At 40.4% G+C, this 24,894-nt stretch overlaps 1 protein-coding gene across 2 annotated transcripts in view; it reads right to left on the reverse strand.

Moving 5' to 3' along the window:
- TCTN2 (tectonic family member 2) overlaps positions 1-24,894 on the reverse strand; it is a 1,339,098-nt gene that overhangs the window by 687,879 nt on the left and 626,325 nt on the right. For both annotated transcript variants that reach the window (XM_044068545.1, XM_044068546.1), the window contains one exon: positions 5,658-5,804. In XM_044068545.1, coding sequence (XP_043924480.1) covers positions 5,658-5,804 — 147 coding nt within the window. The remainder of the gene's footprint in view (positions 1-5,657; positions 5,805-24,894) is intronic.

Genomic DNA, 24,894 nt, shown 5'->3' on the forward strand with positions numbered 1-24,894 from the left:
AAAAAAAGTTAGCACTTAGCTGAGAGAACGGCTGACGTGTCCTAAATTCTATGTGGCAAATGAGATCTGAGGGTAAGGAAAGAGGCTTTGTGGGTAGCCTTGGCTTGAGAGTTTCTGGCTGGCGCAAGCCTGTTATAACAGCTGAGTTGGTTCCGAGGGTCGAAACAGAGACCCAACAGTTAAGAATAAATGAAGACTGACAACATCAGATCATTATACAAGAGTAAAACAATCTAAAATAAAGGTCAGGTAAAGTCATGACCTTCTGTGCATAAACAGTACAATAAAGGCATGAGCTAGACAAGAGCTCAAACACACAAGAGTTTTAGAAAGCATGTGCCAAGAATAAAGCTTTTGGAATGAGGCAAGAATGAAACAGACTGCCAAGTAAAATCAATAGTACGTGAGGAACTGGACAGACTAAATGTGTCGGTTTCTGTTGAAACTGTGCTCCAAGCAATCCCACTAGTACAAATTGAGAGAAGGAATTCAGCTGTGATTCCAGTGACCTGGATTTAAAAACAAGCTTAGTGGAGCAATTAGCAAAGAAAGGGGCAATCACCCCCTACATTTCTCCTTCCAGTCTAAGAGCTGAGATCATCTAAGCAGGTCTCTGAAGTCTGATGAAAACCAATTCTATAAGAACGCATTGTTCATTTTCATTCTTTCTATAGTAGGTTAAGAAGAATATTCTAAGCATAATACAATAATGCAAATGCAAATCAGCACAAAGAGAATGATCAATAAAGGGGACTAGGAGAAAGCATTGCTATGAAGCCACACCACCTGATCTGGAAGGGAGGTCCATGTCACTAATTAAAATGCACATCAGAGCACACAGAAAGTTATGGCTTCTTGAAAAAGCTGAAGAGCAAGGCAAAATGTCAGAAAAAGAAGTAAAAAGTAATGTGCATGGCATGAAGGATGCTGAAAATGAGGGCAGTGCTTAGGGTGCAATTTCATCTAAGTCCAGCCCTGTACATAGAGTTATTGCAATGTATCACTGTTGCAACTAAATACCAGTAGCTGGGAATGTCCTTTTGTGAGATGGACCAATACAGTATGTACACATGCCTGTCATTATAAGAGTGTTGAAGCTACAGGTCATTCTGTGTGTACTACTGTTAAAAGTTTGCAGCATGAACTAAAAAGTTGCTTAGGAGGGGTGGCAGTTACAGGGTGGTACGTAAACTGAAAGCACCTGGGGGCCCCCAACTTGACACTTTTGGAGGGCCCCAGAATGCTAACATCAGCCCTGCTTCTAGTGATAGAGATGATAGAGATGAACTTAGAAGCAGCTGAATGTCAAAGAGAGACAGATAAGAAATTAAGGGCATTGAAAAAAAAAGAAAGAAAAGGCAGAACAGAAGCAGATGATGAGCGTCAGGGTAGAGAAAAGTTTTTTTAGGTTAAGCAAGAGTATTATGATAGAGATTGTGAATGGTGAGACACAAAAGTTGTTAAATTAGTGAATAAAAGTAGTCTAGAACATAGATATTAGAGATGGGATATTTAAATATTTACAGGTAGTTCAGTAGAACTGCATGACTCAAAAACATTAATGCAGCTTAGTTAACCGGTATCAGTCAAAAATAGTATTTAAGGTGTGAGGATTTATGCAGGGGTTGAGCAACAGCAAAGCCAACAATCTCACAGTTTTGGAGGTGAGAAGGTTATTAGTTAACTTCAGTGAGAATGGAATTGCATTCCATATTTTGGTAATGTAAACTGAGTATAGGGCATCCCCTGCTGAGTTACTGGATTTGTGAACTTCAAGTAGTAGTTTGTCTTGTGAATGCAGCTGATTTGATTGTTCATAATGCTGAACGAGTCCTATCAGGATTTTGCATTTTTGTGGATTGTGTAATACATTACAGGATACAATAAGCTAAGAGTTGGTGAGGTAATGACGCAATTCAAGCCCATTTAGTTGTTTTAGGACAATATAGTGATGTGACCTACAAGGTAGACGTGTAAACCTTGTCCACCTAATTTTAGAATTGTTCTTGTTTAGATGTAAGTAGAGATGGTAAGAGGAAGGTAGATGCCATTTTTGAAGCTGTCTGTGAAGGAGCATTTACTTCTATACAGTATCCCAGGTTTTTGGTAGGTCTTTCTGATGATCTGATATATCTGCAAATTGAATTTCAAGTTGACATCTATAAAGAACCCTAATAGTTTTGTGTATGAAACAGTTTCTAGTTTTGAGTTATTTAGGAAAGTAATAGTGAAGGCAGCCCTGTCCAGATTGTGTTATTTTGGGAAGAAATAGGAGTGTTTTTTTTTCTTTGGATTTAGTAGGAACTTATTAACCTAGGATGCAATGGAGCTAAAAGATTGCTGGGTTATATGCTGAAAGATGGGACAGACTTTGGGCAGAACATATAAAGGTCGCATCATCAGCATACTAAATTAAGGAGGTATGTTTGGAATATTAAAAAGCAGAGGACTCAGAATAAAACCTTGGATGACCCTGATATGGTCTGGTAAGAAAGCTGAGAGGACACATTTCTATTTGAGAGACTACTGTCAACTGGAAAAGCAGCTGCTGAACCAGTGTACGGATGGATAAGAGACTGAAAGAAGACAGCTATTGAAGTAGTTTGGGATAAGAGGCAGTATCAAAAGCTTTTGAAAAGTTGATAAATAATGCAGAGACTAGGCTACCATTGTTTCTTTCTTGGTTAATGGTGTTGACAAATCTTAGAAGAGCAGTCACAGTACTGTATCCTGGGCAAAAGCCATAGAGTAGAGCTAAGAAACTGATGGTCAAGGTGGTGCTAGAGAAGTCGTATGTGGACACATTTTCTGGGATTCTGGACAAAGAAGGCAGCATTGCAACAGGCTTAAAGTTTGAGAAATCAGTGGAGTGTCTACCCTTGTATAGTGAGAATGCAGGAGTGGCCTTAGGTCAGCTGGTGCCCTAGGCAAAAGGGCTCCATGGCGCCCCCCACCACACCACTTGGTGCCCCCATCCAGGTCTACCTACATCAAATAAATACTGGAAAAGCACCCATGCTAGAGCAGCACCCTAGGTGGCCGCCTAGTTGACCTATGCCTAAGGCCAGCTATGTGAGAATGTATGATTTTTTTTCCAAAGGGATGGGACATAGAACTCACTGATGGATCTATACATTAATATGGACACGAGGCAGGCTATAGGCCTATTTCAAATACTCTGTGGGAAGGCTATCTGGAGGGAGAATAGTAGAACTTTGTGTAGGTCATATGACTTGCAATGTGATGGTGACAGGGATGCTATTTCTTTGCTGACAGGTATTTGAGTTTGTGGATGAAATATGTCTTACTACTATGGTTATGATATCAATGAAGTAGTTAAATTTTTATTCAGTGACTGATCTACTAGGGAATGGACTGGGTTAGTCTTTTTCCCCAGTGAAATTACCAGAAAAGCTTTGAATTGTTTTGATTGGTGTCCTGGAGTGTGCTACAGTATTTTTTTGTCAGCTCTAATTTTGGTATTGGTAAGGTTACAGATGTATTTGTAGGCTTGGAGGTTTTGTTATGTTTGTGTTAACACCAGCTTTTCCAAGCCGCAAGTCTCTATTATGGACGAGTTCTTGGGTCTACTTTAGAAGAGCGAATTATCAGATTATCAAACGCTGTTACATCGACCCCTAAATGTCGAACCATCAAAATAGCGAATGGCAGGAACATCGATTTTTTTCCCCCCAGGGAAAAAAATCGCTGGGCCATTGTCCGGGTTGTGCCATTTCCTCCACTTTAGTGCAATTTCGGAGTTGGTATATTTAAGCATGGGGGGGGGGGGTGAAGCTCCTCACTTTATTTAGTGTTTAGTGTTATTTATTTATTTATTTATTTTTTGGGGACCAGAGATTTTTTCCATGGGAAACAAAATCACTGTTTTGGCAATTCGATGTTTAGGGGTCGATATAACAGCATTTGATCATTCATTGTTATGATATAGACCCAAGTTCTTCAGCTGATTATTTAGCCACGGGGCAGGGTTCACTTTAACTCTTTTTCTTCTAATAAGGGCCAGTTCATTAAGTATGCTGAGAAACACTGTATTGAATTTTGCAATGGCATCACCAAGTGGGAATATTTTCAGAATGGAGAATTTATAACTCTGTAATGTGGATGTACACGTTTTTGGATTAAAAATTGACAGATTGTGTACCATGTTGAAGTCATGATGCTTGGGTACACTGTCCCACATTTGCCAACAGACTAAATACCAGTGATCACTGATGTTATTTAGAAGTGTCCCAGATGATGAAATATTGAAAGAGGGGGAAGTAAGTAACCAGTCTAATATGGAAGCTTTATTACTTTGTTACATCTTGGGGTGTTGACGAGTAAGTAAAGAACAGTGAAAGGCTGTCAATCAATATTTAAAATCACCCAGAATAGTAGTTTTGTGGAGATGGCAATTGATACCCAAGATAAGATCCCTTCACTAGGGAGGTATTTTGTCCACAAGGGAATTAGAGTGCAATTATTCATAGGCTTTTGTATTTATTAAGTTTGAGGAATGTGATGAGAAGCTCAACATTGCTAAATTGTGGGGTAGTATGTGGGAAGTATGTAACCTCTAAGGAGTTCAAATGGATAAGAGCAACACCACCATCCTTTTGCTTTACTCTATCAGTCCTGATTATTTACTTATTTGACATTTGTTTACCAGGAAAGTCTGACTGGCTATGACCCCCTTTTCAGCGGAGGCCCAGGGAGAAAAGCTTCCCAGTACTCATTAGACAGAATTAAAAAATTGAACAATGGTTACAAATTTTAAGACAATAAAAATGTAGTACAATATGTGAAATACAATAAAAGAAAAATAAGCAAAATATAAAGGCAAGCAATTAAAGGATTATGTTAAAACTTGGTTATAATCTATAAAAAACACAGCAGTAAAAACAGCTCATATATTGTTTTGATTTATCAGACATGACTTGCATTCCCAGTAAAGTAAAATAAGTTCTTGTCACATACAGTATGTCATCCAGGTAACTCTCACTGCTGTGTGTAAATCAAATGCTTGAAATGAACAGCAAATAGCATTGCAAAACACATTTTTAAAACTTTCAAAAAAGTCAGAAATTACATTGCCAATTCCACAGTGTAGAAAACATAGCTTTAACTATGCTATAATAACCCAGGTTTAATTAGCAACCCATGTGTTGTTGAAAAAACAGCTGGGGAAGGATGGAAGTAAACAGCTATCATAGGTTCACTCGCCTCTGGACAGGGACTGCTTTAAGAGTTCCTTTGCAAGAGCTACATCAGGAGGAAGGCCTGGCAATGCAGTATCTGGATTAAGGATTCAAACGAGTACAGACCTAACAAGGAGTGAGTGTATGTTCTAGTTAGAGTCGTAGGCGTAAAGAAGTACACATACTGGATCCAACATAGCAGGCCCTGTACCGCCATATTTTGTGGCAATGTGGGGGGTGTCATCAGCAAATAAAAAAAAAAAAAAAGTAATTCAGGATGACTGGTGCAATCCCTTCCTTTCATATACTTCCCTCAGTTTCCTAAGACAGCCAAGGGCTTGGAGGACTGAATGGTCATATATAGGGATTGAGAACTGGAGCCAAAAAAAAAAAAAACTTTAATAACTGAAATAATACAGAAGTGTGCCGTTATAAATTTCACATATAACAAACTCTTACCTTGTTCTAAAGGGCAGACATTTCCATAAGTAACAGTCACTGATACATTAGTTATCGAATTTGCTTGCCAATAAAAAGTAAAGTCTGCTGCTAAGAAAAAGTCCTTACACGATTCATTTGCTTGAGGAGCACTGGAAGTACCTAAAACTAGACATGAAATATAAAGAAAAAGGGTGAGTCTAAAATACAGTTTTCACTTCTTACTTCTTCTAAGAATACGTTTTCATATGTTTTCAAAAATCTTTTAAGCAGCAATAAAAAAACAAATCTGCAAAACATACATTGTACATTACTTTATCTATGTACACATCTCAAAAGCTGTCTGCTGTTAAAAAAAGAGTAATCTGCAGATAAGCAGCCTATTGTAGTAATTTTAAGAGCAAGCATTCTATATCATTAGCTAAATCATTTTGAAGTCCTATCATTTATTCATTCTAGTAATCTTGTGTTTCCTACTTTCATGATGCAATTATTTTCACTTCCCAGTACTACCCTCAGTGTGCCATTTACATGTACTCTAAGGATGTAAGGAAGAGTATACTGTGTGTTTATGTAAGGCATTTTGAGGATGATGAGATGACACAGACATCATATAGGATCTTGAGGAAAGAGGAAGTTATGCATTTTCATCTAATAATGGACAGGGGCATTAGTTTTTTTTTTTAAATCTTCCCAGGACCTTGCCCATTGACTCCACTACTGACACTCACTCAACCCATTTGTTCTAGGGCCAAAGGAGTTGAGTACTCCTGGGCTAGGTGAAAGCCCAATGTCCCTTTCGTTTCCACCTGAGAGTCCCAAACAGTTCTCCTTTCCTGGTGAGAATTAAAGAGCCATCTTACTGGTACTTGGGAGAGCCTATCCTCTCTTTTCAGCAGCATTACCGAGACTGCAGAAGTAATCCCCTAATGGATTTTCTGCAGATCAGATTCCCATTGGCTTACTGGTGCTATGCAGTACTATGATTAAGCAAGCTCAGCCTCCAAAAGGATAACACCTAGTGCTCCCACTATGTGGCAAGCCAAGCTGCCCCCCCCCCCAAAAGATGGGTAGAGCTATTAGTGATTGCTCACTCCCATCTTCCCTGGTCAGCTCCTACAGGCACATTTGCAGCTAATCAAACTCAAGTCACCTCCTATATAGTCAGACTATGAGTGAAAACATTAAACATTTAGGTCCTTCTGCTTCCACGGCTCAGAAGAGAAACTACTGTTGTGTGATTGTGTTCAACAGAACAGAAGACATCTCAATAGAAGGATAACTGCTGAAGAAATTACACAAGTGTATGAGATTTTGTCAAAAGCATAAATCAGCCCTTGACCTGAACTTTTCCAGTATTCAGATATAGCCACAATTCTAGAGGATGCAGTATTTACCTCGAGTCTATTAGAAGGTACCGAGGCATATAACAAAGTGCTCTGTACACCATACTTTTCCTTTTGGAGACCAGAACAGGGGCAGAAAGTGATACTAAGCAATACGACCAAATAAAGAGATCCAACACAGTTTTATTACCCTTCTCAGAAAGTGATACAGTTTTATAAAAATGCAAATGGGGAAGGCTGAACAGCCACAGAAGCCTAGGCCAAGCCTCACACAAATAAATCTCAATCAAAAGCCAGGAACCCACATTAAAAACATAGAAACACATTTAGTGGGCTAGATATCTGGACTAATTTTACACAGCAAACCCAAAAAGTCTGTGACTGGTGCAAAACTAACTACAGCCAGTAATGACCAGAATTATAAGATGTGCAAGGCCAGGGGAATGGAGGGTCAGAACCTGTCCTGCATTAACAATCCTCCTATTCAAACATCTACTACTGGTTACTATAATCATACTTGCATAACTGTACTATGTACACAAAAAGGGAGCATTAGAAAAGTCATACAAACATATTATGGATGACCAGGCATCTCACAGAAATTAATAGATGGTATGTAACATGCCATGCAAAGCATCTGAAATGAATTCTAATATATATTAGACTGAACAAGTCTGTAAAGCCTAAAGAATATATAAATGATATCTAGGTAAAAGCCTCAGAAGTAATTTTAGCAAATGTTTAAGGCTGCAGTGGATGCTCTTATCCATACATCTCAACTTCTTAGTACTACAGTTAGGGACAAAAGCAAAAATGATGATGTCAGGGAAGGTCCTACATTCTCGATAGATTTTTAAATATTGCTCTAACAACTTGGAAAATTGCTAGAATAATGTTTTCCATTAGCATGCATTTTCTGAAGGATATGAAGTCTGAAACATAAATCTCTGTCATTATTTAGTGACTACAATCCTCAGTGATTTGCCAAGAAACAATAACAAATTTTACAGGGGATGGGTCAAAAATATGAGTCAAAAATCTGGACAGTCTTAGAAATTCTGGATTGCTGAGAGTTATGCTGCTATTCTGATGAAGTTTAAGTGAAGTAACGACTGAATCAGCAACTAATGAGTTGGCCCTAACCATCCCAGCCAGTGACTTGTATAACAAAACACAATAGCGTTAGCCATAACAACACCATTACCCACAGAATTAGAAATGGTCTGTTTCTGACTGGACAAATTGTTTTCCGTTTAACAAATTAATTAAAGATGCAAACAGCTGGTCAGGCCACCTTAGCAGTTTAATCCCTTCAGCAATGCATTTGAGCTGTCTAAGCACACCCACTGTATGTCCTGTTTAAGAAACAGCAGCAGTAATTAAACAGACTAGTGCTAAGGGTACTTTTTATGAGTCTTTTCAAGACAGCTGCACACCAGTCAACACCTTAATTTCAGCCTTCCCAGTGTGAAAAAAAGGGACTAACAGATAAGGGCCAGTAATTCTGTCTGTTTCAGTAAAATTCAGTTACTGGCTAGTAAATACAATTCCTGGATGCCAGCCACAAAGAAACTTAGCCTGAAAGAAAATGAACTAGAAAAGGTGAAGAGCAAACACAGACTGGGAAGAACACTGCAGCTGTTTAGCTAAAAGCAGTTTGTGCTCTAGTTTTGGTACACGAGATGGCTTCCAGTAATTTATAGGAAAAAATAAGTCAAATGCACTCAGAGCTGATTAGAATAAATGAAACATTGAAGGAATATATCAAATTCACTTGACAAAAGGCTGAAGAAATGGAAGAGGCTTTAAACAGCTATTCAGATGAAGTGATAAAACTGCAAAAATTAGTGGCTGAAATGAGACTGCTCAAAAGGAGAAACTGGAAGGAACATAGAATATTAATTTTATGAAAGCAGAAATAAATAACTAGACTGGCATTCCACAGCAGGACTTGCTAATTGAAAGGGCACATTAGTTGCATGCTGCAAACCTGTCCATGAGGAAACAACCAAGACCTATGTTAGTAAAGATGCAATGTTACCAGCAGAAAGAAATGATCTTGACAAAACTGTGTCAGAAGGGCAAAATATTAAAAACTGGAGACAGTAGAGTGCTTATGGAAAATGATTATTCATTGTACATCAGGCAGAGGAGAAGCAAATTTATCCCAGCAATCAGAATGTCGACAGGCAGGTTTGATATTCAAGCTGCTGCATCCAGCTGTCTTCAGACTATTTTTTCTGGAGGATCAAAGACATTTTTGATGCAGAACAGACTAAAGGGGAAATAAAAAAAGGTTTATCCAACAAAAAGTGAACCAGGAAACAGAAGGGGACTCTGTGTCTCTTTCTTCTGTCAGAAAAGATCAAAGGGAGACTTTGCCAGTGAAACTTTTTCCATTGTTTGAAGGGAAAATGCCTGAGAGAAAAAAAAGCACAGAAGTTAAATATCTTAACTGTATTGTATTAAATGAACATGAATCTATTGTTTTTGTAAATATCTTATAAGTGATTGACTCAGCTCATACATTTCAAGATATGTAAAATTTTGTCCTTCTGTATATTCAATGTTAAACTGTTGTTTTTATATGCTGTACTACTACATTGTATATTATCTTTCTGTCTGGAGCTTTTCTCCTCGGGCCTCCATTGAAAACGGGCTACCTTGGCCCAATGGACTTTCCCAGTTAACAAACTGAAATAAATAAATAGGCTAGAAGAATCAAAGGTACCTTGGACCTGAACCGAAGTTAGGGTTAGGAGATGGAGATGAACACCAAGAAGACCAGTAAGACTGAAATTAGTGAATAAATGTGAGACTATGAAGCATCAATCACATTTGTGAAATATGGCTTTAAAAGAAAAAAATGGCTGAGAAGGATTGGATTATTGTTGACTTTGTTAAATTTGTTGGGGGTACTGACAGGCATATGCCCCACTTCATGTCATTAATGTTTGGAAGGACACTAAAACTGACAAAAGTTGCAGAAAAGGAGAAAAAGTGGCTGTAAATAAAAAAAAATTGTTCTTGAGAGTATTTGTATAAACATTTTATGATATAAATTACATGTTATACAGTAAAGTTTTTTTCAGGGATTGTTGTATGTGATTAAGATACTACAGTAAACAGGTGTTTTTTTCTCTTTTTTAGTTTTATGAAACGTAGGCATTATAATGTAAAAAAGAAGGGAGGCTGGACAAAACCATGTTTAAGTCAATAGGATGAAATCTCAGGCTGTTGGGGTGGGGTGTGGGGTGCAAAAGTGCATTGATTATAATATATGTAGAATTCAGATTTTTTTTTTATTTTTGCTTAGGAGAATGTCTGGATTAATGCCCTTGACATTTGGGGAAAGGTAACAGAGTAGAAAGAGTCCAGGAAGACATTTGGACTGCAGTTTAGAGACTGCCTTCCCTATTAGGTACTGATATCAGGGTATAAGCAAAGAAAAAGGGATAGTGGAATCCTGAATGAAAGATCTACTCTGGCAGCGTTTTTAGTTGAATGCAGAATACAAGCTGCGGTTAAAAAGGGATAATTAGTATGGCATATAAAATGTTGCATGATAACTATAAGAATCAATCAGAGAAGGTTAGAAAAGATTGGAAAGAGAGATTGGATAAGCAATTCACAAGGTAACAATGGGATGACATATGTATGGCTCCAAATATTCAACAAGTCTAGGTTTAGGACTCCAAAATTTTTTTTACACCAGTAGATGGCAAATGTTGGAGGTGTGATACGGAGGAAACGAGTAACTCGAAACATATGCTTTGTGAGTGTAATGAATTGTCAAACTTTACAAACTCCCTACAGAGTACTCTTGTCAAAAATATTTGGTGAGCAAATGGGTATAACTAAGGAAATGATTTTTGAGCTGGGATAGATGATCTAAGGCCATGTCAATTTAACTCTGCTGCCTGCCAAAAAAAAGCAACTACTGCAAAATGGAACTCAAAGTCTAAACCAACTGTATCTGAAGTAGTGAATTTTGTAACAGAGATAAAATAACTGGAAATGGGATCTTTAGAAAATAGTAGGAGTAAATTATATAGAAAAACGTAAAATTGTAGAAACAATACATGAAGAAAAATGTTTTGGAGGGAGAGTGAGATTTAATGAAAGGCAGGAAATTATCACTTTATTTAACGCTGGATTGATAATAACTGTATAAAAGAATAACGTGATGTATAATGTTAGTAACTATTTACGTGTTAACATGGTTTGTTTTCATTTATATAAATGTAAGTTTGCCTGTATCTTAAGACACAGGCATCTGGAGTGAATCTGAACTAAATCAAAGGCATCCACTGTGTTCAACAAAAAATAAGTATATTTGATGCTTGCAGTGCAATTTTGAACAGTATTTTGCTTAACTGATGCTTCATTTTTGCTGCTTTTACTGCTGTGACCTTTTTTTCTGCACTTTGAATTTCTAGTACTTCTGTATTTTATAGCAAAGGCTATATTATGATTTGCTGAATCTAGGCTGTTTGGTATTATTTAAGCACTAAAACTAGCAATATTACATGAAAAAGGCCCTCCTGCACCCTTGTGGCAGAAATGTGTAGCCCAACACCAATCTGAGTTGGGGATAGCTGGAAAAAAGGCTTAGTTTGGGGCTTTCCTACTGATTAATTTGTGCTGAAACTGTTTAACTTCGCTTGTGTTTAAGATCCCCCCCATTTGTGAGTAGATGCGCACCACACTGCGGGGTTTAGCACTGCCGTGCATAAACACAAACACTTAGAAATACAATTTTCCCTTGATATCTGCTAGAGAACACTCCTTAGCTCCACTGCCTCTCTGTCAGCAACACAGTTGTGCATTGCTACCTAGCAAGCAACTCAATTGCACATTCTGAGGCACTGATGCAGTCTTCCACCCTTAGCTCTCCACAGAATAGCCAGCTTTGTTAGTGTGGCAAGCAAACCCTGTTCCATCCAGCTCATCTCCACTAGTTATATACATGCCGTAATGACTGGACAGTTTCCCACCATTTCACCAGCCAGCCTGACTGACATGGGCATCCTGAGGCAATGTAGTGATTGCCTCATGTATACTGACAACCACTTGCTCCTAAAGCAAACAAACACAGCATGTGAGAGATATAACTATACCATGAAATTAGAATCAGTCCTCTCACATAACAATATACAAGACATACAGCAAGCTGTCAGCACACATAGCTCCCCTCTCACACAAGATAAGGTCAAGACACATAAACTTATATATGCAGACAAATTCACTAAGAGCCTACCAAAAGATCAAAGACTTCCCAGGCGCAAACATACACATACTGGTACAGAAACAGAATCCACCACTACACATAACAACACAAATATTAGTGTCTCAACAATTAAGCCCCTAAGAGAAAACTCCTCAAAAAGTACAGTTGTGTACCTACCATAAATGTAGATGTTTGAGTGTATTCACTGTTGCAGTCATTACAATTGGGTTATCCTGCTGGCAGGCTACCCGCAGTCGGCCCGAATTCCAAAGTCTAGGTCCGGCGTCGGTTGCTGTTGCCTCCTCCCTGACGTCAGTGTGCCAGGGGTATAAAAGATGCAGCCGATGCCATTTTCTTCAGTTTTTCTTGTTCCAGATGTCAGGTGCCCCTAAAATGGTAGGCTAAATTATGCCAATAAGCATGCATGCACAAAAAACAACTTTTCCTTCATCTACAAGCAAATACACCACATAGGTTGTATAGAATAGAGAAGTACAGATAAGTCCCAGCAAAGGAAAAGGGGGATGGTGGGAGGGTAACCTGGACTGCAACAGTGAATACACTCGAACATCTACATTTATGGTAGGTACACAACTGTACTATGTTCATCGTGTTTCACTGTTGCAGTCATTACAATTGGGCTGAATCCCAAAGCTAAGGTTGGGAGGCTGGTGCTAAATAGGATTAGGAGAGGCTATCAGGCCCTGCAGAACTGCAGTGGCAAAGCCTGCCCTGGATTTAGAGTAGAGAGGTAAGTGATAGTGCTTTGTAAAAGTATGCACTGAACTCCAAGTTGCAGCCTCTAAGATGTCTTTGGTTGGCACTCCTCTGAGAAAGGCTGCTGAAGTGGCTACTGCTCTGGTTGAATGTGGCCTAATGCACTTAGGCACTGATTTGCCATGCTGTGAATAGCAGAAGCGAATGCAGTGGCCTATCCACTTTGAAATAGTCTGCTTTGAGATAGGCTTTCCTTGTGATCCTGCAGCATATGCCACTAGAAGTTGTTCAGTCTTTCTGAAAGCTTTGGTTCTGTCCAAGTAGAAGAGTAGCTGCTTGTGAATGTCCAAAGAATGCAGAATTCTCTCACCCTTATTCTGTGGGTTTGGATAAAAGGTAAGCAAATGAATTGTTTGGTTAAGGGCCACACTGGACACTACCTTAGGCATAAATGTAGGGTTTGTCCTCAGAGAAACCCTGTCAGGATGGAAAATGATAAAAGGTTCCACAGCTATGAGTGCCTGTAACTCTGAGACTCATCTAGCGGAGGTTATTGCTAGGAGCAGAGCTGTTTTCCAGGATAAGAATTTTATATCAGCTGCAGGGGCTGGCTCAAACGGAGGCAGTGTGAGTTTTTCCAAGGCATAGTCGAGGTCCCATGCAGGTATTGGTGCTCTCCTTGGAGGTCTTATGTTTTTGGCCCCTCTGAGGTACTGCTTTAGTAATGGATGAGAAAAAATAGGCGGTTCTGTATTGTAATGAGCTGAAATAGCAGAGGCATGAATTTTAATTGATGAAAAGGAAAGACCTTTATCAAGCATCTCAGGTAAGTATTGCAAAATCTGAGGAATATTTGGAACAATCATGTCAATACCTTGTGCCTGGTTCCAAGCACAGAATCTCTTCCATTTTTCTGCATAAGATTTTCTGGTGCAAGGCCTCCTGGCCTCCAAAATAACATCCATCACTGCTTTAGAGAGAGGTGCGTCTTGAATGGCTACATTATCTGCCATGCTGCCATGTTTAAGGTCTTGAGTTGGCTGTGCAGTATCTGACTGTTTTGTTGGGTCAATAAGTGAGGAATTTGAGTTAATGTCCAAACTGGGCATTGAGACAAGCTCTTTAGGATTGGGTACCAATGCTGGTGGGGCCATCAGAATCACTTTTGGTTTCTCTTGTCTGACCTTGAGGAGTACCTTGGGAAGGAAAGGCAGAGGAGGAAAGGCATATAGTGTTAGATTTTTCCAGCTGAAAGATAAGAGCATCCACTTTCCATGCTTGCTTGTGATAAGTCCTTGTGCAGAATCTCTGTAGTTGGTAGTTGTGAGGGGAGGCAAATAGGTCTATGTCCAGGCATCCCCAGGTCCTTGTTATCATGCTGAAGACTTGTGGATCCAATTTCCACTCGAGGGGATCCATTAGGTTTCTGCTTAGTTCGTCTGCCAGAGTATTTGTCCTTCCTGGCAGGAATTGTGCTTGCAGATGTACTTGGTAAGTCAATGTTGTGCCCCTCAAGTTCATGGCTAGCCTGCATAGGGGGTAGGAATGTGTGCCTCCCCGCTTGTTTATGTACCACATGACCATAGTATTGTCTGTCTTTATCAGTAGTTGCCCTGGATGAAGTAGATCCTTGAAGGCTGTCAGGGCATTCTGAACAGCTAGCATCTCTTTTTGATTGATATGTAGATGCATTTGACTTGCGGACCATGTGCCCTGAATACATCTTCCTGCCATATGGGCCCCCCAGGCATAATCTGATGCATCTGTTGTCAATGTCTGCCTGGCTGTGGGTAAGGTGAATAGCTGTCACATGTTGTGGTGACAGGCTTTTGCCCACCATCGAAACTCCTGTTGCAGGCAGGGAATGATGGTAATTGTTTCCAGGCTGTGGCAATGTTGAGTCCAAACACTTTTTAGATACCACTGAAGTTTCCTCATATGCAGTCTCGCATATGGAATTAGCAGAATGCAGGATGCCATGAAGCCCAAGGCCTGCAGAATTTTTCTTGCAGATAACTGTGTCTTTGTTGCCAACATTTTGAAATAAGTAGTCAGTTGTCAGTGTTTGGCTGGTGTGAGATAAGCCATCTGGGCAGTTGTATTTAAGCTTGCACCCAGGAATATTATTTGATTTCTTTTCGTTTACTGTGTACTCTACACTTGTTAGTAATCTTTTTACAAACGCCAGATGCTGTAGTAAATTGTCCTTGTTCTCTGCTTGAATAAGGCAGTCATCCAAGTAAGGATATATTTGTATTCCTCTTTGTCTGCAAAATGCAATTACTGGTGCCAGGCATTTTGTGAAGACCCTGGGCGCAGTAGATCAGCCAAAGGGTAGTGCAGAGAATTGGTAGTGCATTGAGCCAGCTATAAATCTGAGGTATCTTCTGCATGATTGTCTGACCATGACATGCAGGTATGCCTCTTTTAGGTCTAAAGTCACAAGCCAAGCCTTCTTGCCCAGCATGGGCAGAAGTTGCTGCAGAGTTAACATTTTGAATTTTGGAATATCCAGGAATGTGTTTAGGATAGACAGGTCCAGTACTGGTCTCCAGGCTTTGTCCTTTCTGGGCACCAAGAATAGCCTTGAGTAGAATCCTAGTCCCTGCTCTTGCTGTGGTACTAGCTGAATGGCTGTCATGTCCATGAGGGATGAAACTTGTTTTTGTGCCTCTGCCCATTGATTGCATGGCAGGTCTGGCATACCGTTACTGTGAAAGTGGGATCTGTAGCCTTGTGATACGATTTTTAAGACCCATTTGACCTGGGTGATAATGTGCCAATTTTGTGAAAAAAGTGCTAGTTTTCCCCCAAAGGGGCTGCCAGAAGATAAGTGCTTGGCGCTGGCAGGGGAGTCATTGAGACGGTTTCCTGTATGGCTGTGATTTTGTGATTTTTCCTCTCCGCTTTTGGAAGAAGAAGCACCCCATTGTTTAGGCCTGTATGAGCCTTGGGGTTGTGATCTGCCTCTGGGGAGTCCGTATCTGCCTCTTTGTGGCCTGTCTGACACTGGAAAGGACCAATTCTTTGTAGGCCAGTTCCTGCTATATCTGGGAGGCTGTACCTGCAAGAAATCCTTGACTGTTTGCATAGACTTAGCTTTGTCCTCCATTTTCTTCAACACCTCTTCTGCTTTAACACCAAACAAGGTATCATGCTGCAATGGAGCATCTAATAGTTTTGCTTTAACATTATCAGGCAGATTCTGTTCTTTTAACCAAGCATGCCTCCTAATGACAGAAGCTGTAACAGTGGCCCTGCAGGATGCCTCTAGAGAATCAAAACCACATTGCAAAGTATGCTTTCCCACTTGTTCAGCTGCATGCAATAAATCCTGTATTTCTTTGTTTTCTGCACATTCTGAATTTGTCAACATTTTCTGTTTAAGCAGTGACATAAGATATTGCTGATATTTAAGCATATGAAACTGGCAATTTAAAGCTCTTACAGCCAAGGTAGCAGAAGTATAAATCTTTTCCCCCCATCTGTCCAGGGCCCTTGAATCCCTATCAGAGGGGATAGGGTTTTTTGCAGTGGAAGCCTTGACCCCCTTTGGGACCCTGAGAGATAGTTTCTGGGTCAGCAGCAGGGTTTTTATAAAGAAATTTATGTGAATCAGGAACCCTGTAGTATCTGTCTGGCTTAACAGGAGCTGGTGGTAAGGAGACAGACTGGACTCTGAAAATACATCATCTACATTGTCTAAAACAGGAGAGATAGCAAGAGGCCTGTGCTGAGGTAATAAAAGTAAGTCTCTGAGCCTTTTCTTGGATTCTGAGTAATCTTGGCTCTCCCAGTGGAAATGCTCCCTCATAGTATGCAGGGTCTCCCCAAAAGAATAACCCTCAGGAGGAGAGGCTGAAGGGATAGATTCTTCAGCATCAGAATCCTCATAGGGAGGAAGAGAATATTCCTGTTCAGAGAAGAGGAATCAGAGGAAATGGAAACCTAATCTGAAGATTCATATTCTATCTCTTGCCTAGGCCTCTTATCAGGAGGGGGATGGGAACCCCTGATCAAAGTAATTAGGTCTTCGGCCATTTTAAGCATCTGTGTTTTTAGGCATGGTGGCCTGTCCAGGAGAATGCTGTACTTGTTTCTTTTTCTTTAGAGCTGCTTTAGTCTTTGCCTTTGAAGCTGAAGTTGGTTTCACATATAACTGTGTAGGCCTGAAAACACCCTCAGAAGCCGATGCCTGCTCAGCGGCTCCAGACCTATCTGAGGGAATAGTTTCAGAATGTCCAGTACCTTGAGTTTCCAGCGGCCTAGTCAGCTCCACGTGGGAGTCGAAGCGGCCTGTGGCTCTGAGGTAGCAGGTGTCAGGGGCTGCGAAAGCACCTCACTGAGAACCGGCGATAGGCCTAGTGGAAGCCTTGTCGTTGGTTTTGGACCTCAGATGCCTGTCCTTTTCTTTTTCTTTGCGCTTTTTATAAACTCTGGTAGTCAGCTGTTCTGACAAAATTATATAATTGAATCTTCTGCCAAAGTAATGAAATGCAAAATCATACTGACGCTTAATAGTGCGTTGGTTAAATCTAGCACAAAACCGATAACTAGCAACGTCGTGGTCAGGGCCTAGGCAAGGAATACAGTAAGAATGAAAATCCTTATGAGGTATTTGCTTCCCACAAGAAATACAATTATTAACTTTTTCTGACATCGGTCCGGAGCAAGAAAAAAGTTTCCCCAATGGGGTACTTAGCTTTAATGAAGACTTCGGATCTGAAATTCAAATTTGAAAATCTCAGGAGTCGGCCGACCGGCACTTGCGAACTGCTTTTGCTTCGGACACCGCACGGCAAGAAAGACTGAAGAAAATGGCGTTGGCTTCATCTTTTATACCCCTGGCGCACTGACGTCAGGGAGGAGGCGACAGCAACCGATGCCAGACCTAGACTTTGGAACTCAGGCCAACTGCAGGTAGCCTGCCAGCAGGATAACCCAATTGTAATGACTGCAACAGTGAAATACGATGAACATCCTAATGTTCTTGTCATGGTGACTCAGTTGTGATACACACAGATTTCTACCTCACCAGGCTGAACAAGGAAAAGTTCATAGTAAGCTGCCTGTCAGGTGCCATGATCTATCAAATCACGGGCGCACTCAAGTTGCTCAGCAACAAGTATCGTTATGACTCTATCATAGTACATGCTGGTGTGAATGACTTGAGACATACCTCTCTGGACTATATGAAGACAGACATGACTGAACTCTCAGATTATGTGTCCCAGGCAGGTATGTCCCTAGCCCAAAGCAGCATTCTACCTTCACCTAGGATGATGTCAGAATACAGACAAAAAATGACTGATTTCAATAATTGGCTTAGCTTCTGGTGTCACTCCCGGGGGAATCCAGTATCTGTCTATCTGGGAAAACATGGTTGACAGTTCACACTGCTTTGCCAGAGATGGCTTTCACCTGTCTCCTCAAGGCTTTTAGACACTGGCAAAGATGCTTGCCTCCCCAATAGTGTCTTTTTTAGGCAATATCCAAACAAAAAAATTCAAATGTAAAGAAATCCACTAAAGATAAACTCAAGGTCATGCTGCTTAATGCTAGGAGCTTTAACAGTAAACTGCACTCCTTGGAAGCACTCCTCACCTTGGAAGATGCTGATGTTTAGTGCAGTCACTGAGACATGGTTGGAGGCCACTGATGCTGATGTTTGTGCAGTCACTGAGACAGGGTTCAATGCTGCTGAGAGCACCCCAGCCGTACAAGGCTACAATGCCTTTCAGATCCCAAAATGAACATGTAAGAACCAGAGGTTGTGGTGTGTCCATCTTGATTAAATCCAAATACACCTCAAGACTGGTGAAACAGTACAACTTTCTTGTACTACTCAAAGTCCAATTAATTATAGGTAAAATACTCCTCCACATCATCACTAGCTACAGGTAACCTACTATGAGGCAGGAGAACGGCACTGCCTACCTGGACTTGCTAGAGTCACTTAGTATACAGCCAAACACCTTGGTCATGGGAGATTCCAGCTATCCTTCCATTGATTGGATGACTTACATGAGTACAAACATGATCACTATGAGGGTTCCTGGACTTTATTAATTCAAATACCCTGGAACAGCTGGTCCGCACCCCTACAAGGAGCTCAAATGTCAGGGACTCAGTGCTCACCAACATGGGAGTCACTGCACTAGCCCCTGTGTGTTGCCCTCCCTGGTAAGGTCAGACCATAAATTTGTCTCATTTAAAGTAAAGATCAAACCTGACACCCCCAAAGGAGTAACAAAACTGAAAAAGTTCTCCAAAGCAAACTATTGCCTATTAAGCGATGGTATAAAATGTTTCCAAGGCCCTGCCAACATAACCAACAATAACTCCTACACAGAGAAATACACAAATGCCCTATACAACCACTTAAAGAAATGCATTGACTTTGCTATACCCAACAGGAACAAAATCAGGTCTTCCAAAAAAAAAAAACAAAAAAAAAACAAGCCACCCTGGTGGACTGCAACTATAAATAAGCTAAACAACAAAAGAAAGAAAATTATATCCAAGAACAAGAGGGAACTTACTCAGCAGAGGAAAAATGCCCTCCACAGCCTGAACAAGCAAATCAGATATCTTGTTAAGTTCTCTAACGCTAGCTAGGAGTCTAAATTAGCATTCCTAGCTAAAGACAATCATAAGGCATTCTTTAGCTATGTCTGAAACCTAAAAAGAAATGCCCAACTGTGTGCTGAACTTACAGTGGACTGTACTACTCACACTGAACTTGAGGAAATTGCCAACCTACTAGCCAACAGATTTCACAATAACTTCACCCCCCTGTCCCCACCAGACATACCCCAAAGCATTCCTGACAACAGCCCTCTATTGAGCATCTCCAAAGAACAGGTTATATAAGTACTCTCCACAGCCAAAAACATGGCCTCTATGGGACCAGATAACATTCCAGATTGCTTTCTAAACAATCTAAAACAAGACCTAGAGGAACCACTTGGCAGTCTCTTTAATCAATGCACGAGAACTGACTTTGTCCCAGCAGAGTGGAGAACAGCAGCAGTAATCCTCTTGCACAAAGGGGTCCATCAACTGACCCTGTGAACCATCGATCCAAGAGTCTAATTAGCCTTATCTGCAAGGTCATGGAAAGAATCATGGACTTTATCCACAAGGACATAGGCGACCTTCAAACCATTGACCTGACGCAGTTTGGTTTTGTCAAGGGTAGATCTTGCTTATTAAATCTAATGGACTTCATTGAGCATGTTACCAAAGCTCTGGATAAGGGCAAACCAGTATATTCCACCTATCTTAATTTAGCCAAGGCCTTTGCCAAAATCCCCCATTCAGGTAACATAGAAACTCTTATCAGCTGTGAATTAACCCATACATTATTAGATGGGTAGCAAACTAGCTCACCGACAGAATGCACACTGTCAAAGTTGTGGTGTCCACATCCACCAGTAGACCAGTTACCAGTGGGGTACTACAAGAACCTTTGCTGTGCCCTTTACTGTTTGGAATCTATTTCTCTCATGTTTAAGTGAAGGTAGATGGCCTGTGGCTTACCAGATTTGCAGGTGACTGTAAACTGGATGAAATCACACAGCCCCCCAATGATGTTAACATATTACAGAAAGGGCTGACATGGACAAACGACTGGTGCCAAATTCACGGACTAAAACTTAATGCAAAAAAAATCTCATTATCTCCTTTGACAAAGAAATAGCCCCTGCTAATTATGATATAGATAGCACCCCTCTAAGCTCAAACTCAGTGGTGCGAGACTTGGGAACACAGGTTGAGAACAACCTAAACTTCAATCACCATACGTCCACAGTGGCAAGAAAAGCATTCTACATTGCACATCTCATAAATAAGGGCATCTCATCCAAGATCAGGGAGGTTATAGCCTAGCTGTACTCGACTTTTATCAGAAAACTAATTAAGTGCAATGCTACCTCTGTATGTACCTCACCAGACACATGCAGCAAATGGACAGACCACAGAGGTTTTTAACCAAGAGAATCTAGGGCCTCCAAAACATGACATACACGGAAAGACTGAAAGCCCTGTCACTGTACTCTATCATACAGGCTACTTACAGGTGACCTGTGCCGTAATGCAAATGTTGTACATCAACAAATCAAATGGGACAAGAATAACTTTCAGGGTCTCAGCCTAGCCTGTACATTAACATAACATGCTGGAGAGACAGATACATCTCCTAGTGACTGCTGCTCCTCTGGAATAAGCTACCACTCCATGTGAAGCAGAGCTCTTCAATGACCTTTTTCAAGTGCAACCTTGACAACTGGATGGAGGACCATGCATTCACCCTAGGGATAGCACCTATGTCCCTCATGGACAGGGGCAGTCAGTGCTGATCACAGAATCACTCTGGTAACAATGGCCATCTAAGTATGGTCAATAAGGGTACTCGAGTTATTATACAACTAGGCTTGTAAAGGCCCTAGGGCCATTAGCTCTCGCAATATGTGTCTCAGGCTGGTATGAGCCTAGCATTGAGCAGCATTTTACCTTCCCCAAGGATGACGCCACAATACAAAATAAAGATGATTGACTTTAATAATTGGCTTAGTTTCTGGTGTCATTTTAAGGGGGTGCAATATTTGTCAGCATGGAGGGAGATGGTCAAAAGACCAAGCTGCTTTACCAGTAATGGTCTGCACCTCTCCCCTTTAGGCTTTCAAATATTAGCTAAAACACTGTCTTCCCCTATAGTGCCTTTTTTAGGCAATGCCAAACTGAAAGTACTTCCGACATAGCAAATCAAAACCAAGAAAATCTAAAGGTATTACTGCTCAGTGCTTGGAACTCTCGTCACCCTAGAGAATGCTGATGTCTGTGCAGTCCCTGAGACATGGTTTAAAGACATCGAGGGCACACCAACAGTGCAAGGTATTAATGCCTTCCATACATTTAGACCAGCTACTTCACAGGAAGGGACTAAAGGTGGAGGTGTCTCTATTTACATCAAAAACAAATGCACTTCAAGGCTGGTCAAACAGGACAAATGCACATGCGCTGCTCCATGTTCAAGTTACCACAAGCAAAATCCAATATCACTTCCGTGCAAGTTATAGGTCTCCCTCTATGACCCAGGAAACCCATACCATGTATTTAAACCATTAGAAACACTAACCATTCAACCTCATACCATATTCATGGGTGACTTTCATTACCCCACTACTAACTTGGAATCCTATACAACACCAAACGTACAGGCACAGAGATTCCTGGATTTGTAAACACAAACTCCCTGGACCAGACAGTCAATACACCAACCAAGGGTGCAACCATACTGGATCTGGTCCTCACTAATATGGGAGAGTGCTGCACACTCCCTGCTGTAATGTCTTCCCTGATAAGGTCAGATCAAAAAATGGTCTCATTTGAAGTAAACATAAAACCTGGACTCCCAGCTAAACTTGGAATATTCAGAAACTACACTAAGGCTAACCTCCAGCTATTAAGTGACAACCTGACAAAATGTCAAGCCCCCATAAACCCTGAGAACACTGCTGCCTATGCAGAATTGTTCACAGAAACCCTGTACAAGCATGTCAATAGCTGCACAGAGGCAGATGTATCCACCAGGAAGAAGTACAGAACTAGCTCAAAAAACAAGCCACCCTGGTGGAATCACAAAGTCAGTAGGCTGCATAACAAGAGGAAGAAAATCATGGCAAAAATTAGGAGGTGCAGCACCTAGTATGATAAAATCACTCTCATCAAACTAGACAAACAACTCAGAGGACAAATAAAGTCTAACAAAGCCAAATTTGAGGTAAGTTTGGCCTCCAATGCCAAGGACAACCGCAAAGCATTCTTCACCCATGTCCGCACCCTCAAGGGCAATACACAATTGTGTGCAGTGCTCATTGTAAATGGAGACAACTATACTGAGCCAGACGACAGGCAAAGCAATGCTCCTACTTATGAGTGAACCTGTAAGCTACCCTAAAAATTATAGACGAATAACTTGCCTTCCGACGACGTATAAACTATATACGGGAATTGATGATGACAGAGTTTATAGTCATTTAGAAGAAAACTTAATTATGGCAGTAGAACAAAAGTGCAATAAAAGAAAGTCATATCGAACAAAGATCATTTGCTGTTAAATAAAGTCATACTGGAGAACTGTAAAAGGGAGAAGAATCTAAGTGTGGCATGGATTGATATAAAAAAAGCATTTTTCAGTATACCAGATTCATGGATAAAAAAGTGTTTTAAAATGTACAAGATACACCCTACTCTAATCGACTACTTTACAGTGACCATGAAACAGTGGCAGACCACTTTGCAATTAAGCCATGATAAAGGACAGATTATTATCCTAGGGATAAAAATTCAAAGGGAGATATTCCAGGGTGATTCTCTGTCACTGTTGCTATTCTGCCTTGCCCTTAACCCTTAGGCCATGGCTACAATTTGGCTCCTAGAAAACAACAAAGTGTAAAGAATTCTCATCCTGTTTTTGTCAATGATTTAAGACTGTATAGCTCATCAGATGAGGAACTGAAAGCACAGCTGCAGGTTGTCAAAACTTTTACAGATGATATACGAATGTCATTTTCCTTGATAAGTGTGCAAAAGCAACCTTTAATGCAGGAAAACTGCAGCATCAGGAAAACATCAGTTTGAGACAAGAATGTGATATAGAAGAACTTGAGCAAGAGGGAGTGTATAAATATTTGGGAATTGATGAAGGATCAACAATAAAACATGAACAAATGCGAATAAAGCTTAATAAGGAATACATTAGAATACTTAAATCAGTGTTGACATATAGGAACAAAATCAAAGCTATAAACCAATTTGCTCTTCCTGTCCTAACTTCCAGTTTTGGAGTAACTGACTGACCCCATAAAGTGTTGAATAGATTAGATAGGAAAACTAGAAGGATGCTTCATGCTCACCAAATTATTTTTATAAAAATCAGTGTATACCAAGATTATATATTCCCCGTTCCGAATGAGGGATGGGCTTCCTCGAAATTGATTACATGTACAGATCTGCAATTGTGGGACTCCACACATATCTGCTGACCTCAAGACCCAAATGTAGTGAAAGTTTTGAAACATGAGGAAAATAAATCTAAGATGACTTCTCTGCTTAATTTAGCAGAAGCATATCGGCATCAAGATGGAATGGAAATCAGACCAGAAGTAGATAAAAATCAGGCAGCAACTGAATGTGCCAGAAAACGAAAGAAAAAATACAATGTGAAGGACCAGAAGAGAAGGCAAAAAATGAGGAAAAAGCATAAATATAATTGCAAGTATAGAAAACTTCTGGAAGAACCTCATGTTGACAAGGAATGAACGCAGGAATGGTTAAGGAGAGGCAAATTCAAATCAAGAGATGAAAGGTTAACATTGGCAGCCCAAGATAGTGGGCTACATACATGCTGGTTTACAAAGTCTATTGAACATGTAGGAGAAACAGACAAATGTAGGTTTTGTAAAACCGAATTGGAAACAGTCACACACCTTGTTGCTGGTTGTGACATACTAATGGCAGAAGGACTGTAAACTGAAAGGCATAATAAGGTGGCTGAAAAACACTGGAAACATGAGCCACAAAGCATCATAGAAAATGATGAAGTTTATATCACATGGGCTCACCCATTACCAAAAGTTCAAAAGACAGATGTTAGAGAACCGGATATAGTGGTCCAAGAAAAGAAGACAAAAGTAGCATTGATCATTGAAATCACTACACCCAGTGACTACAGTGTCTTGCGTACAGAGACACACAAAGTCATAAAATATAAGGATCTGCAGGCAGAAATTAGTGCAAAGTGGACGAAAGATAACCAACAGTAGTAGGAGCAATGGGTCTTATAAAAAAATAATCTACAATTGTACTTAGATATGTTACCAATCCATGTAACACTGTACAAATTGCAGAAGGAGTAATTACTGGGCACATTGCGGATGCTGCAAAAAGCACTTTTGGCTGA

Source organism: Protopterus annectens, chromosome 4.part0 (genome assembly GCF_019279795.1).
Source record: "Protopterus annectens isolate FY-2018-M chromosome 4.part0, PAN1.0, whole genome shotgun sequence".
NCBI classification, from domain to species: Eukaryota; Metazoa; Chordata; order Ceratodontiformes; family Protopteridae; genus Protopterus; species Protopterus annectens.